General features: G+C 47.8%; 1 protein-coding gene and 1 pseudogene across 4 annotated transcripts in view; one reads left to right on the forward strand and one right to left on the reverse strand.

Annotated features, from left to right (window-relative positions):
* Positions 1 to 734: 734 nt before the first annotated feature.
* LOC118660764 lies at positions 735 to 6461 on the reverse strand (annotated as a pseudogene).
* Positions 6462 to 18663: 12202 nt separating this feature from the next.
* The window catches only part of ZNF318 (zinc finger protein 318), a 32931-nt gene continuing 32337 nt past the window's right edge, over positions 18664 to 19257 (forward strand). For 3 of the 4 annotated variants that reach the window (XR_004968788.1, XR_004968789.1, XM_036316929.1), the window contains exon 1: positions 18664 to 19247. Coding sequence is in view for 2 of the 4 variants with exons in the window: in XM_036316929.1 (XP_036172822.1) it covers positions 18792 to 19247 (456 nt within the window). In the remaining 2 variants the exon portion in view is untranslated. The remainder of the gene's footprint in view (positions 19248 to 19257) is intronic. The other variant, XM_036316928.1, reaches the window with a different exon arrangement.

Consider the following 19257-nt stretch of genomic DNA (forward strand, 5'->3'; position numbering starts at 1 on the left):
CCTTCCACCAAAGGGCACAGAGCACAGCCCTTGACCTGATCCCATCAGGTCCCTTCTAGGCTAGCTAATTCCACAAGTGAGCCTTCCTGCTACCCAACACCCAAACACTGTGTAGCAATTTACCCTGGCAGCTCTTGAGGACCCCCAGATAGTGAGGCCAGCATTCCTGTGTGCAGCATCGTACCCAGGGAATCTGAGCAACAGCCAGGAGAGGTCCAAGAATGACAGAACTATGAGCACCCCTACCAAAACTTGACTCTGCTGAGCCAAATCAACATTTAAGTCCAACAGGCCAACTCCTGCCATCCCGCCCTAGATATGGTCATCACAGAGGTGCATGGTAGAAGAATGGCCTACACATAACTGCCCAAGGAAGCTGTACTATTATCAATTCCCAGTAAAAGGGGGAGGGGGGACAGACATTACAAATGTGGTAGACCCTATGAGAAATGGCAGCTGATGACAACAGTTACCCTATTATCTCTGGGTCCTACCCAAAAAGCAGCACTAAGAAAGGGCATGATATGCAGAGATCTGTAGCCAGGTGTACACCCTTGAATTACCAAGGGACTCCAGAGATAGAGCTCATTTTCCTACAATTATGTAGGAACTAGAACAAAGACTACCCACCCCTACATTGAGGCCACTCCTGAGAGGCCATACCGCTTATGATCATCAGCCCACCCCCTTGGTAGACCCCTTTGAGGAGAGGGAGTCACATCCAGAGTGGGGACCCCTCCAGGCAGACACTCACAGGGCAGCCCATCCCACTGTCACTGGGGCAGGCCAAACATAGTTAAGAGGGCGGACAGATCCCGGGCATCAGCCGCCCCATAGGCATCGCTCTGGCCTGACATGGACAATGCCAAACACAGGGTGCTCCAGATGTTCTCTGACATGGCGCCCCCTTCACCCCGGGGGCCCCGGCTTTTCCTCTGCATGTTCAAGGCCTCCAAAAAGTGTTCCACAGCCTCCCGTTGAGCCCCAAGGTTGATGCAGCTGATGCCCAGGTGATAGCGGGACCGTATATAGCCTGGTTGTAGCGCGAGGGCTCGACGGTATGCAGCTACTGCTTCTTCACTCTGGTTTCCATTGGCTAGGGTGGCCCCTAGTTTATTCCACAGCAAATAGTCATTGGGACGAACGCTGAGGGCAGTTGTGAAACAGTCCACTGCCTTGTCATACTCCCCACTCTGGTTGAAAAGGACCCCTAACCCACACTGCACATCAGGGTCAATGTTTGTAGGGTCCAGGCACACAGCTGCCAGGAAGAGCTCTGTCACTTCAAGAAACAGGGAGTCAGACAACAGAGATCCCAGGATGCGCTTGCTTGGGCCCAGTCCTGCGCCACTCTTCTTCCCCGGGCACCACCAGGTGGGCATAGGCTGGTGTATAGCGCAGCCAGTCTCGCAGGGTTTCACAGGCCTGTCGCTGCAGGGACTCGTTGGTGAAGCTGACAGCCAGTGCCATCAATGCTGTCTGGTTATCTGGCTTTAGCTCCAGACATTTCCATAATGCGCTGATGGCTAATAGTTCTTGTTCATTCTCTGCCTGTGTGGTGCCCAGATACTGCCAAGCTTCCATGTGCTTAGGATCCTGCTGCACAGCTGCCTCAAAAAGCAGCACAGCATTCAGCAGGTCCCCATCCTGAAGTCACCGCAGCCCTTCCTCGAAAGGCTGGGGGTGGTCACGCAGGGGGTTCTTCTCCTCAAACTGGTACCCCTTATCATAGGAAACAGTCGTGATGTCATCATAGTCAGAAAGCCAGGGGTGAACCTCAGCATCCCGTTTCGCCATCTCCTCCAACTCTCCCTGCAACTTGTCCCAGAAATCGACATCAGACTCCATATCAAGGGCAGCTGTGTTCCCTGGTCTTATGAACTGGTCAACCCAGGCACCTGATGTACCCTCAGAGTTAGCCAATTTGGGGTCATCCACTTTGGCCACAAAGTCACTGGCAGTATGCTGTAGATCATCCTCAGGATGATAATCATCATACCAGCGATCACTGGCAGTTGTTCCCTCAGGCTCTCCCAGCCACAGCTTCTCCTCTGACTGTTCCAGATATTCCTCAGCACAGTGGGCAGGAGACAGAGACAAAGGGTCTGTAACTTCAGAGATGAATTCTTGGGACTAGTCCGTCTCATTATAATCCTGCGTTACATCCACAGCATCTCCAGCTGCAAGAAACTCTTGGGCCCAGTTCTCAGACAAGGCCAAGTCTGCCACCCCAGGGGCTCTCTGGGGTGCCTGGCAGAAACTTGACTGTTCAATCTCTGCATCTCTGCCAGGAGGTCATCCATCTTGAAGGCCTGAGGGGCACGCGATATAAGTGGTTCATTCTGGTCCTTGAGGAATTCGGCCACCAACTCATCTTCAGAGGCTACCCCCAAAGGCTTAGGGACCGCCTCGGAGGCTGGGGTTCCCGGTGGCCAGGGACCGGGCCTCAGTCCCTCCTGCCGAAGGGCCTTGTCCTGGGTGAAGTGCCCAGCCAGCTTCATGAGCGGGTTGGCACCCCCCGCATTCGGCCTCCACCAGCTCCCGCATCGCCACAGCGACCGCCAGATCTCTGATGGGCAGAGAAGGTGAGGAATTCAGGTCCCTCAGTCACACCCAAACCACAACCCAGCCAGTCGCTCGCCGTGCTGCCCAACTGACCCGCCAAGACTCTGTGGGAGGAATTGACCTCCAGGTCAATTGGCTGTGAGAAACAGCTGTGACTACAGTAGGCAGCTGCTGTGCAGGAAACACCCCTATAGAGAAGGACTTGCTCCAGTGGGGCTTTGGTGTTCACTGAGTCTGCCTCTTGAGTGTATCACTTTTGGGTGTCACAGTTGTAATCTGCTATGTTCTGTTTTTTAGTTGAAAAAATTTTAAGTATAATTTTATTGATTTCAGAGAGGAAGGGAGAGGGAAAGAGAGATAGAAACATCAATGATGAGAATCATTGATTGGCTCCTGCATGCCCCCTTCTGGGGACTGAGCCTGCAACCTGGGCATGTGCACTGACTGGGAATCAAACCGTGACCTCCTCATTCATAGGTTGATGCTCAACCACTGAACCATGCCAGTGGGGCTTTAGTTGAATTGTTGATGTGGTTGTGGGTGGCTGTCCACCAGGTGCACTGGCTCTAGGGCCATGAGGGAAGTGCAAAGTCAGCCTCTGCCTGGGGCCACCCATCAGGAGCTACAGAGGGGATCTTCAGACGGCTGCTATTTTCTATTTGTATTGGACTTTGCTTTGCCCATGCAAAGCCCAGCTATGAAGCAAGGCAGGCTGGTGCTAGTGCCGGGTCTTGGGCCTTTTGTTGATAGGTTTTGTGCATGCAGTCACCAGCTGCAGCTTGTTTGAGAGATTTTAGCAAAGTCTGAAGCCTGAGCCAGGACAGGCCATTCATATGAACAAGCTGCTGCAAACAGCTTGGGTAGGGCTTCGAATTGGATGGGGAATGGTCTCAGGGAATCTCCAGGGCAGAGCAAACAGTGTGCTTCAGGCTGATGGAGACTGAGACATGGCTGTCAGTCAGTCCTGGGATGGAGGAAATCCCAGCATAAGAACAATGACCCCTGTGAGCACCCCTGTTTGAGAGAAAGCTGCCCCCAAGTTTCTGCTCTAATGCCAGACAATCCAGTTCCTCCCCATATGTGTCTGGGTCCCCCATAGCTGCCCAGTACTGAGAGTCTGAGTAAGTTTGTGCCCCGGCCCTTTAAATGGAACACCTGGGACTCCAGCAGCCTCCAAGTCACTCAGCCACAATCCCTGCTGGTTTTTACAGCCTGTATTTGTGGGGACTTTTCTTCCCAGCTCTGGAACCCTGGGATGGGGACCTGGTGTGGGGCTGGGACCCCTTGCTCCTCATGGGCAGCCTCCGAAGAGAGATGGCCCTCCTGATTAAAAAAAACAGCACATATGGGTGTAGGACCAGCCTCTCCTACCAGTCTCAATGTGCTTTCTTCTTTATTTCTCTAGTTGTAGGACTTCCATTCATCCAGCTTTCAGGCAGTTCTCTCACAGCTTCTGTGAATCAGTAATTCAAAAATGACTTGGCTGTGAGATTCTGAATGGAGGTTTTTCATGAAATTTTGGTCAGATATTATCTGGGGTTGCAGTCATCTCAACACTTGATTGGAGCTGGAGGATCTGTTTCTAAGGTAGTTCATTCACATGGTGAGCAAGCAGGCAATGACTGTTCATAGGATGTCTCAGGTCCTCTCCACATGGCCTCTCTATTGGGCTGCTTGAGTGTCTTTATGACGGGGTAGTTGGCTTTCCCAAGAGCAAACAACCCAAAAGAGCAAGGTGGAAGCTGCAATGCCCTTTATGACCCAGCCTTGGTCATCACACATCCTATATAATAAAGAGCTAATATGCAAATGGTCATCACACCCTCATGCTGTCACACCTTAACGGCTCAGACACTCAGTACTGGGGAGAGAGCAATGGGGACCAGCCAGGCACAAATGAGCTTGCGAGAGAGGAATGGGGACCAGCCAGGCTGCGGCCCGGGGGAGGGACAAGTTGCCTGCCCCACGGTCTTGGGCACCAGAGGCTGCACCTGCACCTGCAGCCCGGGAGAGGGACAAGCTGCCCACCCTGAGGTCCTGGGTGCCAGCGCCTGCGGCTGTGGTTCCAGGTGCCAGCAGCTGCACCTGCGGCCCAGGAGAGGGACAAGCCACACTCCCCTAACCACCTCTGCCTCGCCCCGCACCCAGGACCCAAGATTCCCTCCTCTGGCCGGTCGCAGACACCCAGGACCCGGGTGATCAGGCCAGAAGGGGAGCAGTTAGGGGCGATCAGATCAGTAGGGGAGCAGTTAGGGGCTATCAGGCAGGCAGGCAGGTGAGTGGTTAGGAGCCAGCAGTCCTGGATTGTGAGAGGCAGTTGGACATCCCCCAAGGGGTCCAGGATTGGAGAGGGTGCAGGCCAGGCTGAGGGACCCCTCCCCATGCACGAATTTCATGCACTGGGCCTCTAGTCTATCTATAGAAAAGCCTAAGTGACCGTTACCACAGGTCGCTATGATGACACACTGATCACCAGGGGGCAGATGCTCAACGCAGGAGCTGCCCCCTGGTGGTCAGTGCACTCCCACAGTGGGAGTGCCGCTCAGCTAACCAACCTGTCCCCGGTGGCCCACCAGCCTGGCAGCAGCCACTCACTCCCTCAGTAGTCCTGCAAGTCCAATCTCCGGAGAACAGGCCAGGCACCGGCAGACTGGCGCTCCGGGCACAATCCCGACAGCACTGCCGGCCTCCTGGAAGTCAGCCTTGGGCACCGTGGCTGCTTCCCCTCCCTAGATGCTCTGCAAGGAAGAAATGATATAAAAGCGGCTGCCAGGTAGCTCCTGACAACCAGCGCAGGATGAGTGCCAGACACAGGGCTCTCAGCTGGCGAGCACCACTGTGGCAGCGCGAGCCTCTCCCAATCAGGACTGACTGGGTGCAAGCCTGTGGCAGGCACAGTGGGGCCAGAATGAGTGGGAGCGGCAGACAGGAGCGGCAGGCGGTGTTGAACTGCCGGTTTCAGCCCAATCCCTTTAGGCCACGCCAAGGGACCCCATGCGTGCATGAATTCATGCGCCGGGCCTCTAGTTAATTACATAAACCAGACCTGATTCAGTGAGGAAGAGAACAACTCAAGGGCATGAATATCAGGAGTCAGGATCCTTGGGAGCTATCTTGGAGACTGGCTACCAGAGCAGGTAAATAGTAAAGCTGAGATTCAGCTCAAGGCAATCTTGCCCCAGTGTTGAGAATCGTAATTACCATGTTATACTGCCTAATTATGTGCTAAGATTTGGGCTGAGTGGGAAGTATGACTTCTGTAAAGTGAGAGAAGGGCAATTGAGATTGGGAAGGTAACGTTCTTTTTAGGAAAAAAGATCAATTTTAGGAAAATAGCATTTGAAAATTGAGTATCTGGAAACGGATTCTTTCAAAATTATCCATACTGTAAACTTTTTGGAAAGTTGCCTTGTGCCCTAGACTGCTGTCCTGGATGACTGTTCCATACCCGCGCCAACCTCCTACACCTTCTTCCCTTATCATTCCCTACTGATAACATTGCTTCCTCACCCAGAGAGAAAATTAAAGCACCCACCGCCACATCTACCCACTGACAGTCTGTACCCCTATGCTTTGCCTGCCCTTCCCCTGCTATAAGTGGTCTGTCTCTGCTTCCAAGCCAACTCTTTGATTGGGTACTAGACCTTTTCTCCTCTCAAATACAGACATTGGGCCTGCCAGCCATTCACCCCTCTATCTTCATTTCTCTTATTCCCATCATTTCCATCAAGTATGTAAGGCCATGTTATTTCCATTCTTTTTTAAAATCCTCACCTAAGGATATATTTTTTAACTTTTTATTGATTAAGGTATTACAAATGTGTCTTTATCCCCCCAATTGTCCCCTCATCCCCCCAGTCTTGCCCTCACCCTCACCCCCTGTTGTCTGCGTTCATCGCTTATGCTTAATATGCATGCATACAAGTCCTTTAGTTGATCTCTCCCCCGTACTCCCACCCTCCCCTAGGATATTTTTTTCCATTGATTTTCAGACAGAGTGTGAGAGAGAGAGAAACATTGACATGAGAGAGACACATTGACTAATTGCCTCCCCCCCCCACACACACACACAGATCTGGGGATGGAACCTGAAACCAAGGTACATGCCCTTGACTGGGAATTGAATCCGAAACCCTTTGGTCCGAAGGTGGACGCTCTAACCACTGAGCAAAGCTAGCCAGAGCATCTTTCATATGTAATCGTTCTCATGGTTCATGGTATTTAAAAAATATAGTTTTTTTATTGATTATATTGATTTCAGAGAAGAAAGAAGAGGGAGCAAAAAAGATAGAAACATCAATGATGAGAGAGAATCATTGATTGGCTGACTCCTGCACACCTTTCACTGGGGATAGAGCCCACAACCCAGGCATGTGCCCTGACTGGGAATGGAACCGTGACCTCCTGGTTCATAGGTTGATACTCAACTACTGAGCCACGCCAGTCAGGCTGGTTCGTGGTATTGTTGGAGAGACATAATTTATAGACACAATGGGACGTCTAATTAAATATATGAAAATGGAAAATTAAAGTATAACATAACAAATGATAGTGTGCTAATCTGCATGGATTCTTTAATAATGCAATAGAAGTTTAGAAAATACAGGTATAAGTGTGGTCTTAGGTGGTATAGGAAAAAGAGAACTGAGGACAGCTTTCTGAAATGCTATATTGGTCAGAGTTCTCAGTTGCAAGCAACGGAAATAGATTCTGATTTTAAGTTAAGCTATAAATAGCTCACAGAATCACTGGGAAAGCTGGAGACCTAGGCTCTGAGCCTAAACGGCTATAACCACAGCTCAACCATAAACAGTGTCTGGTGAGGACACTGCTGTCCACTAGATGGCAGGCCTCACATCACTGACATCAGCCGGCTGGGGACCTGAGCTCCGCACAGTTACCACAGCTGCCATGGAAACAGGGAGTTGCTGCTGCCAGAAACGCTCTTCTATTGACACTGCTTCTTTTCACCAATAACTCCAGAGTAAAAGCCTAAGGTAGCTGCACCTGATTGGCCCAGCCAAGGTTAGTGTCAGCACCAGGTGCAGAAGGGGGCGGGGAAAGCAAGTATCTGGCATTTTCGGCTTCTACAGTGAGGTCTGCTGCATAAAGGATTCCATAAGGTGGGAAAATTCTCAGATACTGAGCAGCCTCCACTTCCATATCCCTTCTCCCAAAAATAAATGTCTACTTACAGTTGGTCATGGCTGCTAGAGGGAAGGAAAGGGGAGGAGAATGGTTGGTCAAGAGATCAAGAAATGGTCCAGGGCAGTGGGAATGAGCCTTTGAAGAAACCTGAGAGGAGCATTCGAGGAAGGAAAGGTTAGGGGCCAAGTGCCTTGGAAAGTTCTGGAAAGAATATGAGGGGCTTCATATTTGAATACAGAGGGGTGTCCTGTGATGTCACTAATTTCAGGCGAGTGTGAAGGTAGAAGCCAATTACAGGAAGTTATGGAGAGAATGAGTATAAAGACAGGAGTCTGGTACTGAGACTATTGAAAATGTTTGTCTCTGGCAATCATCACAAAAACTATCTGATGTGTTTTGATTACTAATGAAGATGATAACTCTGACTGGGTAGCTAAGTTGGTTAGAGCACTGCCCCGATATGCCAAGGTTGTGCGTTTGACCCCCTCATCAGGGCACAGACAAGAATCAACCAATGAATGCATTAGTAAGTGGGACAACAAATTGGAAGGTCTCTCTCTCTCCTTCCTCTCTTCCTCTCCCCCTCTCTGCAAATCAATCAATAAAAATGTTTTATAAAGCTGAACTTTTGTGTCTTAATCTCCTTTTTTTATAAGAACACCAGTCCTATTGGATTAGGGGCTCCCTGACCACAGCATTTTTACTTAAATATCTCTTTAAAGGCCCTATCTCCAAATGCAGTCACATTACAAGGTACTGAGGTTTAAGGCTTCAACATATTGTTAGCAGTGATGTGGGCTCTGGGTACTTGAGTTCAACAAAGAAGGAATTCAGAGCCAAGAGCTTGAACACAAGAGGAAGTTTATTTAGCGTGCAAAATGAAAGTGCTCTGGGAGAGAATATTCAGGTGGGCTGCTCAGAGAGCTGCCTTGGCCTTTTAGAGAGAAAGGCACAGAGGCAGGAGAAATGAGTCAGCTTGGACTCAGGAAACAAGTTACAGAGGCAAAAGAAAGGCCCTTGGAGACAGGTTCAGAGGGTTAGCTTGGGAGGAGCTGCTGCTGCCCATTGCTCCCCTGGTTGCAGGTCTCCTGGGAACCTTTAGAACTTAGGAGAAAGAAAGCAAAGGTATGTGCCTGAGGAAAGAAGTGGGGAGGGGAAGGCCCAGGTGTGCTCTAGGGAGTAGCTTGCTGGGTCCTTTGTTTTCTAAAGGCAGAAATTTTAGAGAAGGTCTCAGGGGAGAATATTCATCAGCTTTCCAGATATGTCCTTTATTATGCTGATGTATCAAAATGAGCATATAAGGTCAGAGCCTTGGTCTTTACTGATTGATTGGCACTAGGGTAGGGGGTCATTGGTCATTGCATCTGGTCCTGATGCCAACTATGGCATGACTTCATCTGGTTTTGCTGTTTTTCTGGGCCTGGAGCTGAAGCACAACTGAGGCCTAGATGCTATATCCAATTTGACCAAAACTCTGTCTTTGTGGTCAACAGATCTGAGGCTTTGTTCTTAAGATTATTTGATGCAGATAAGAACCTCATTGTCCTGAGGGCTTAATACTTAAGGGGGTGGTCATGCAAGGGAGAAGGAGGCAGGCAAGTCAGGGTGCTGGGTGGGCCCAGTTTGAATCAGCTGTCTGTTTCAGTATCCCCATTCCACTTGCCAAGTAATTTTCCTGGCTTCTTAGTATCCTGCCTCAGTATAAATTTGGGGGGCAGGGACACAATTCAGCTCATATCATGTATATTCTTCCTAGATGTTTCAAGAGCATCAAGATCATCCTATTTTGTCTTCCAGTAGCTTTATTATTTTACTTTTTCACACTTAGGTTTAAACTCCACTTGAAATTGACTTTTGTATGTAGTATTAGCCTGAGGATCAAGGTTCTTTATTTTTATTCCTATATGGACATCCAATTATTGGTGACTCAGCACCAATTATTGAAAACTTCATCCTTTTCCTACTGAATTGCAGTGGCAATTTTGTTGTAAACCAGGTGACCACACGTATGTTATTCTCTTTTCTGTTCCATTGGTCTATTTGTTTATCTTCATACTTGACCATTCTGCTTTAAGTACTGTAGCTTTATAAGTTGTCTTATATCTGAAAGTATAAGATATAACTTCATTATTCTTCCAGATTGTCTAAGATATTCTTGGGTCTTTGCATTTCCATATAAACCTTAGAATCAACTTGAAAATGTCCACAAAATAAATTTGCAGGAATAGTGATTGGAATTGCATTGAATTAACATCTTTATAATATTAATTCTTATAAATCTTAAGCTTTATTTCGGTCTTTTAAACTTTCTTTTATCAATGTCTTGAGTTTTCAGTTGAATGGTCTAGCCCATCTTTTAAGTGTTTAGTGTTTTATTATGATAATGTTAATGGCATCATTTAAAAACTTTTCATCTTCACTGGGCCAGCGTGGTTTGGTGGTTGAGCATTGACTTATGAACCAGGAGGTCACAGTTCGATTACTGGTCATGGCATGTGCCTGGGTCGTGGGCTCAATCCCCAGTGTGGGAAGTGCGGGAGGCAGCCGATCAATGAGTCTCTCTCATCATTGATATTTTTATCTCTCTCTCCCTCTCCCTTCCTATAAAAACAAACAAACAAACAAACAAAAAAACTTTTCTTCTAATTGCTTATTGCTATATTTAGAAATATAATTATTTTTCTATATTGACCTTATAATCAGTGACTTTAATAAATACTCCACATTTATGATATGTAAATTATTTTGTGTTCCACGTACACATTCATGTTACGTTCAAATAAGTTTTATCTCTTCCTTTCCAAGTATTTTATTTTTTAAAATCTTATGACACTGAGTAGGGTTTCCATTGTTAATTATTCTTGTTTGAGAGCTCCTATTTTACTTTATTTCTACATGTTAAACATATTTATTTTATATTTTGGGTCTGATAATTTCAAAATCTGAAGTTTTTGAACGTCTGATTCTCCTACTTATTTTTTTTTTTTTTTTGCTAGCTTTCATTCACGGTGCCTTTCCCTTGTGTACTTTTACTAAGTGATGCTCACTTCATCTTACCTGTGAAAAAATTTTGAGATATGAGTTTAAAATGGACTTTCTTCTGAAAGGGTTTATTTTTATTTTTAAAAATATTTTATTCAGAGAGGAAGGGAGAGGGAGAGGGAGAGAGAGAAACATCAATGATGAGAGAGAATCATTGATTGGCTGCCTCCTGCATGCCCCCTCTTGGGGACTGAGCCCACAATCCCGCAACCCCGGCGTGTCCCCTTGACTGGGATCAAACCCGGAACCCTTCAGTCCCTGGGTCAACGCTCTGTCCACTGAGCCAAACCAGCTAGGGCTTAATGGTATCTTTTGATAAACAAGAGTTGTTAATTTTCATGAAGTCAAATTTGTCTTGTTAGTTGTATTAGCCTCGGTTCCCCAGGAACCAGAATCTCATTTTATTATTAGAGAGTCCAGGGAGCAGGTGAGAGTGACAAGGAGACTAAAGCAGGAAAGAAAGGAGAAACAAAAGGATGTTTCATCATCCTGGCTGCCATGACATTAAACTGATTGCTGGATCTGGGGACCGCTTCCTCAATAAACAAACTTCATCTCAAGACCATCCTGAGAGAAGTGAGACCAGGGGAGAAGTGGGGGCGAATTACTAGTATATTGGCTTCTGTCTCCCATTGATCAAAATTGCACTCCCCAGGGCATTATCTCCTTCACACTTTCAGTTGCACATATTAGTTTATACCTTAAAAAAAGAGAAACAAAACTCTTTACTTGTCATTTTAATGGAGTTTAGAGACTTAGTAGTGATAAATGCATGGATTCAATCTACCGTCTTTAACATAAATTATATTTTCTAGTTGGTTATTAACAGTGTACAGAAACATGGGTGCTCTCAGGGAATTGCCATTCCAGCTGTTGAGTAGGGAATGCCTATGCTCAGTTCCCATCTAAAGATTGTCAACATTTTTGTCCACCCACCCACTTGGCAAACTGCTTCCCATAAAGGTATAGCCCCAAGCGGAAGTTTGGCAATAGTTTTGTTCAGCTCCCATGTAGTGGCTGGGGTGTCCTTGGCTTCAAGCTGAAAACCTGCCCACGTCCTCCACCTTCTGGAAGGCACTTACATCTCTTTCCACAGGAGCCAAATCTCTGACTGCTATCTTTGCTTCGAGACTTATTTCAAAGCCCAGGATGTCTGGGGCTTCAGTATAGTCACAGGGCGTTTATCTTATTTTAAAGCCTTGGTCTCTACCTTCTCTTATCAGGTTTTATTTGTCATTGCTATATGTCTGCTACAGTGTGTGTGTGTGTGTGTGTGTGTGTGTGTGTGTGTGTGTGTGTGTCTAGGAAAGCCTTAGCCCATTTTCATTATTTTCATTACAAGTCTAGTAAGAGTTTCTTGAACTGATGACAGACAACAGTGGTGGCAGGATAGTAATTAGATTCTTCCGGTTATCTTGGGTGTTTCAGCAAAGGCTTCAAAAGCAGAAAGCAAAGTAGCCAAGTAGCCCTTTCCCTCACCCACCTCAAAGAGGGCTGAGAAGAGATTACAGATCAGCCGGCCAGCGTTACTAGTCATCCACACTGAGTCTATATAAGAGAGTGAGGATTGTGTTGGGGAGTTAGCCATGCGCTAGGAAGAAAGAGGGAGGCATTCCCTTGGCCTAAGGCCATGTGAGACAGAGGCCTCCACTAGTGCATCTCAGAATGTTTGGCTTATGTATCCTGGGGCTTGGAAGTCTATAGGGACGGATGTCCTAATTCCACCTGATGAAGTCCAAAAGCAAGCTATTGGCTGACTATCCATCCTGGGTGGCGAGTAAGGTGGGAGGCATGAAGCGTAAGCTGCACTGCCCTTGCCAGCAGGGCAAAGATGCATGCATTGCCCTGTGGGTCAAGTATAAACAGAAGGAAAGTGACCTGGAGTAATTTAAAAAGGATCCTTCCCAAGAGGGGTGCCCAGAGAGGAAAGGGTTCCAGGAGGCTGAACTTTATACATGGGATGAACCTCTACACCAAGCATGTCAAACTCAAAGGCTAACACGGGCCAAATAAACAAGGTTTAAGTTTATGTGGGCCGCAAAAAAACAAAAGCTTCAATTTTCATAGAAACGTAGGTTTATTTCGATAGAGACATGCTGAATACAAAGGGCTGAAATAAATGAGTAACCATTAACATAAAATAAAAGAACATTTTAATAACAATTAATATATTTTCTTGAACATTAACTTACCAGATACTGAATAACTGCACAAATTAATAAGCGTAATGCAAATAAACCCATTTTTCTTGTTCTCCGAAAGGGAAATATTTCCTGTTGCACACACCAAACAAGTCAGTCCAAGGCTAATGACGTGGCAATCGGCTGCTAAAATATACGCTGATAGTATTAGTGGAGAGAAATGGTGCGCCTGCGTGTAAGGCATGTTAGGGAAATGAATGCAACACGATTATAGTAATCAATCATAAGCGAACGTTGTAGTTTGTTATTAATAATTATGTCTAACAGGTTATTGTAAAAATTAAGTTATGAGATGTTTATTAAAATGTTTTGTACATACCGTTACATTGACTGGGCTGCAAAAATATTCGTTGTGGGCCGTGAGTTTGACATGCTTGGTCTAGAGAACTTTATTTTAGTCTTCTCTGGGTTGATGCAATTAGGAAATCTAAGACACATTACCAGGGCTCCCTGATATCTGGTTCTCTTCTCATTCTGGGCAGGAGGATACTTCCTTTCTGACTACTTCCAGTCACTATGGGATGTGAATGGAATTACAGGCAGTCCTCGGTTACCTCGTTTCGTGGTTATGTCGCCATCTCCCACTGCAGCCAGCCCCCCCCCCCCCCACACACACACACCAAGGGTTTGGCACAGGAGAAGGGGTTAGGGGAAAGAGCAATCTTTCCTGGTCATTGTGGGATGCTGTTGTCTTCTAAAGTTGGTTCCCTATGGATATGGAGAACTTACAAAGACTTTCTCTCTTACGTCACCTTGTGGACTTTGTCATGACTCTGTTGCTGGGACTGAGGTTTACTGTCTATGACTCCTCTCTCCCACTAGTCCTTGGCCTTCTAGAGCAAGCATGTCAAACTCAAATCAAATATTTTTGAGGCCCAGCCAATATAATGGTATGTAAGAAACCGTTAATAAATGTTTTAATAAAAATTTCATAACTTAATTTTTACAATAACCTGTTATACATAATCTATAATAATAAAAGCATAATACGCTAATTAGATTGGACGTCTTTCTGGATGAAGCCAGGGCTGCGAGGGAAGCCCAGGTCCCGGGTGCAGGAGGGAAGCAGGTGCTGGCAGCTGGGGGAAGGAAGGCCTACTCTTGCACAAATTTTGTGCACCCGGCCTCTAGTTATTAATAATGAACTACAACATTCACTAATGACTGATTACTATAATCGTGTTGCATTTATTTCCCTTACGCACCTTATGCACAGGTGTACCATTTCTCTCCACTAATACTAGCAGTGAATATTTTAGCAGCCAATTGCCACATCATTAGTCTTGGACTGACTTGTTTAGAGTGTGCATCAGGAAATATTTCACTTTTGGAGAACAAGAAAAATAGGTTTATTTGCGTTACGCTTATTAATTTGTGCAGCCATTCAGTGTCTGGTAAGTTAATGTTCAAGAAAAGATATTGTTATTAAAATGTTCTATTATTTTATGTTAACCGTTACTCATTTATTTCAGCCCTTTGTATTCAGCATGTCTCTATCGAAATAAACCTATGTTTCTATGAAAATTGAAGCTTTTGTTTTTTTCTGTGGCCCACATAAACTTAAACCTTGTTTATTTGGCCCGTGTTAACCTTTGAGTTTGACATGCTTGCTTTAGAGCTTAGGACAGCAGTTCTCAACCTGTGGGTCTCAACCCTTTGGGAGTCAAATGACCCTTTCACAGGGGTCGCCTAAGACCATCGGAAAACACATATATAATTACATATTGTTTTTGTGATTAATCACTATGCTTTTTTTAAAATTAAATCTTTATTGTTCAAATTATTACAGTTGTTCCTCTCCCCCCCCCCCATAGCTCTCCTCCACCCAGTTCCCACCCCATCGTCTGCCCTTACCCCTCCCACTGTCCTTATACATAGGTGTACGATTTTTGTCCAGTCCCTTCCTGCACCCCTACACCCCTTTCCCCCCAAGAATTGTCAGTCCACTCCCTTTCCATGCCCCTGGTTCCATTATATTCACCAGTTTACTCTGTTCATCAGATTTTTTATTCACTTGATTTTTAGATTCACTTGTTGATAGATATGTATTTGCTGTTCATAATTTGTATCTTTACCTTTTCTTTCTTCTTCCTCTTCTTAAAGAATACCTTTCAGCATTTCATATAATACTGGTTTGGTGGTGATGAACTCCTTTAGCTTTTCCTTATCTGTGAAGCTCTTTATCTGACCTTCAATTCTGAATGATAGCTTTGCTGGATAAAGTAATCTTGGTTGTAGGTTCTTGGCATTCATCACTTTGAATATTTCTTGCCACTCCCTTCTGGCCTGCATAGTTTCTGTTGAGAAATCAGCTGACAGTCGTATGGGTACTCCCTTGTAGGTAACTGACTTTCTTTCTCTTGCTGTTTTTAAGATTCTCTCTTTGTCTTTTGCTCTTGGCATTTTAATTATGATGTGTCTTGGTGTGGTCCTCTTTGGATTCCTTTTGTTTGGGGTTCTCTGCACTTCCTGTAAGTCTATTTCTTTCACAAGGTAGGGGAAGTTTTCTGTCATTATTTCTTCAAATAGGTTTTCAATATCTTGCTCTCTCTCTTCTTCTGGCACCCCTATAATTAGGATGTTGGTACACTTGAAGCTGTCCCAGAGGCTCCTTACACTATCTTGGTATTTTTGCATTCTTTTTTCATTTTGCTTTTCCAGTTGGTTGTTTTTTGCTTCTTCGCATTTCAAATCTTTGACTTGATTCTTGGGATCCTCTTGTCTGCTGTTGGATCTCTGTATATTATTCTTTATTTCAGTCAGTGTATGATTAATTTCTAGTTGGTCTTTTTTCATATCCTCCAGGGTCTCACTAAATTTATCGGCGGTTTCTAGAAAATTCTTGAAAAACCTTATAACCATGGTTTTGAACTCTATATCCAGTCGTTTGCTTTCCTCCATTTCTGTCATTTGTGACCTGTTTCTTTGTCTCCACATTTTTTATGCTTTCCTGTGTTGGTAGAGTGGCTTTGTGTACTGGGTGTCCTATAGGGCCCAGTAGCTCAGCCTCCCCAATTACCTGAGGTGGACACTCTTGGTGCACCCCTTTGTGGGCTTTGTGCACAGTCTTGTTGTAGCTAAACCTTGATTGTTATAGGTATCACTGGGAGGAATTGACCTCCAGGCCAATTGGCTTTGAGAATCAGCTGTGTCTACAGTGGGAGAACTTCTGTGCTGAAGATACCCTTCTGAGGCAAGACTTTCTTCAGTGGGGCTTTGGTGCTCACTGAGTCTGCCCCCTGAATGTGTCCCTTATGGATCTGAGGAGTTGTAATCTGGATGGTCCCACTCTGAACACTGGGTACACTGGCTCTTGGGTTTAAGGAGGTGCTAATTTAGCCTCTGCCTGAGGCTACCCAGCAGGAGCTACAAAGAGATCTGCAGATTCCCCTTCCTTTTTTGGGGTTTGGAGGTGCCTAGAGGAGGCCCAGCTGTGAAGCAATGCAAGCTGCTGTGGGGCCTTGGGCCCTCTTTTGGAAGTTCTGGGTCTGTTTGGCCCAGCTGCAGTTTGTTAGGTACTTTTCAGATTGCAAAGGGCCAGGCAATTCATATGCAAAAGCCTCTGCTAGCAGCCTGGGTGGGGTGGGGTCTCAGGGAATCAACAGGGCAGAGCAAGTAGCTATGGCTGATCCTCAGCCCTGCCCTAAGGGGCCCCATGTCTCAGTGTCCCAGTAATCGCTGCAAGCACCTCTGAGAGAAAGCCACCCGCTCGTTCCGAGTTCTGCCCGCTGCCAAACTGTCCAGTGTCTCCCCGTATGATCCTGGGTCCCCAGAGACCTCCCGGAACCGGAGTTCAGAGCAGTTGGGAGCTGTGACTCCCTCCCGATTCAAAAAGACAGCTGCGTCCTCAGGTGCCAGCCCCTTGCCGCGCGCTGGAGCCTCCGTACCTCTGCACTTCCACAGCTCCTCTGAGTCTCAGTGTGCTTTTCTCTTTCCTTCTAGTTGTAGAATTTCCACTCAGCCAGCCTTACTTTAGTTCTGGATGATATCCGTTTTGTCTTTTAGTTGTATTTTTGAAGTTGTTGTGGGAGGCAGCAATTTCCGGTGTTTACCTATGCCGCCATCTTGATTTCTCCTTGTTATTCCTCCACTATGCTTTAATTATGTTCAATTTGTAACAATGAAAATACATCCTGCATATCAGATATTTACATTATGATTCGTAACAGTAGCAAAATTACAGTTATGAAGTAGCAACGAAAATAATTTTATGGTTGGGGGTCACCACAACATGAGGAACTGTACTAAAGGGTCGCAGCATTAAGAAGGTTGAGAACCATTGACTTAGGAGGAAGAAAGCAAAGATATGTGCCTGAGTACAGAAGTGGGGCGACCCCTAGCTGGTTTGGTTCAGTGCTAAGAGCATTTGTCTTTGGACTGAGGGTCTCAAGTTCGATTCCAGTCAAGGACACATACCTCAGTTGCAGGCTTGATGGGGCCAACCAATCAATGTATCTCTCTCTGTCTCTCCCCCTCACTTCCACTCTCTCTAAAATAAATGGAAAAAAATATCCTTGGGTGAGGATTAACAAAAAAATAAATTAGTTAATAAAAAAAGTGGAGAGGGGAAGAAGGCACAGGTGTGCTCCTTTGTCTTTACGCGTTTTTATCTGTTTTCCAAAGGCTGGAATTTTAGGGATGGTCTCAAGGGAGGATCTCAATAGAATATTCATTAGCTTTCCAGGCGTGTCCTTTAATATGCTCATGCGTCAAAATTAGCATGTAACTAGGATATTCTCTGGTCAGCTTCAAAGAATGCCACCCAAGGGGGACTGGGACTGAGGCAGGTTGCCCCAGCACAGTAGTGTGTAAGATGAGACCTTGCAATTTATTATCTGGCCATAAATTGCTCAGCCAGTTTGTTCAGCTGTCTGCCCAGGTTTCCCCATTCCACTAGTCAAGGAATTTCCTGAGCTTCTTACAATCCTGCCTCAGACTCGCGGTGGCGAATGATCTCCCTCATAACCACAAGTTCTGATTGAGAGACTGAAAATTCACTCTGATGTCTGCTTTGGGTTGCGTTCTCGCTCCCATTCCGCACTTTTTCATCCTCAATTTCACACTCTAGAAATCAGGAAACTATAAGGTAAACCGAGGGTCGTCGCTGGGCTTCTGTGGGGGCCCGGACTAAAGTGGTCGCTCTTGCAGAGGGGCAGACCGCTGAAACACCTAATGTTTGGGGACTTCTTTATCTTCCCATCCCTTATCACCATTTATTGTTCCCACATGCATTAGTAGGGTTGGGGGACAAGAGAAGAGCGGAAAGTGCTCCCCAAAACCTCAAAGACCCCCCGCACGACCTGACCTGACGCCCCGAGCATCCAGGGAAGAACAGCATCGCTCTGGCTCCTCCCTTTGGCTCCGCCCCTTCGTTCCCGACTCCGCCCACGGCCCTCGGGGTCACGTGGCCTCCGGGGGCGGGGCGGAGGGGGAGTGGGCGGCTCAGCGCCGCCATCTTGTGGGTCTGGAGGCGGGGCGTGCGGAGTGCAGGTCGCGCGCTTCGTGTCCCCTCCCCTCGCCCTTCCTCGCGCTCGCTCCCGCGCTCCTCCCCACTTCTGGCTCCTGAGGCCGCTCCCTGAGTGAAGAAGCGGGGAGACGGCGGGGGGTGTGTCCGGCGTGTGCTCGCGCCCTCCAACCGCCAGCCGCGGCCGCGGGGGCGCGCTCGGCCGGCCCCCCCTGGACCGTGCGGGGCGGAGGGGAGGGGGCGGCTCCGGCTGAGGGGGCGGCGCGCGGCGGCCGTGGCGGCCGAGGCTGCAGCTGCGGCGGTGCGCAGGGTCCGCGCGTCTGGGGCGCCCGCGCGTCAGACCCGCCGCCGCGGCCGCCGCCGCCGGAACCATGTACCGCAGCGGCTCCCGCTCCTCCGCCTCCTCGCACCGGCCTAAGGAGAGCGGCGGGGGCTGCCCGCGCTCCGGCCGCAGCTCCGGCGCTTCCTCGGGCCCGGGTCGCCGCACCTCGCCGCCGCCGCCCTCCGGCTCCTCTTCGCGGACCCCGGCGCGCCGGCCCCGCTCGCCTTCAGGGCACCGCGGCCGCCGGGCCTCGCCTTCCCCGCCCCGGGGTCGCCGAGGCTCCGCGTCCCCGCCCCGCGGCCGCCGGGCCTCGCCGTCCCCGCCGCGGGGTCGTCGCGGCTCCCCTTCACCGCCGAGGACTCGTCGTGGCTCCCCGTCGTCGCCGCGGGGCCGACGGCTTTTCCCGCCGGGCCCGGCGGGTTACCGAGGCAGCAGCCGGGGGGAGTCCCGCTCCGACTTCGCCCGGGACGGCCGCGGAGACCATCCAGGAGACAGCGGCAGCCGGGTAATCCCAC

This window comes from Myotis myotis, unplaced genomic scaffold (assembly GCF_014108235.1).
Source record: "Myotis myotis isolate mMyoMyo1 unplaced genomic scaffold, mMyoMyo1.p scaffold_m19_p_7, whole genome shotgun sequence".
Lineage (NCBI taxonomy): Eukaryota > Metazoa > Chordata > Mammalia > Chiroptera > Vespertilionidae > Myotis > Myotis myotis.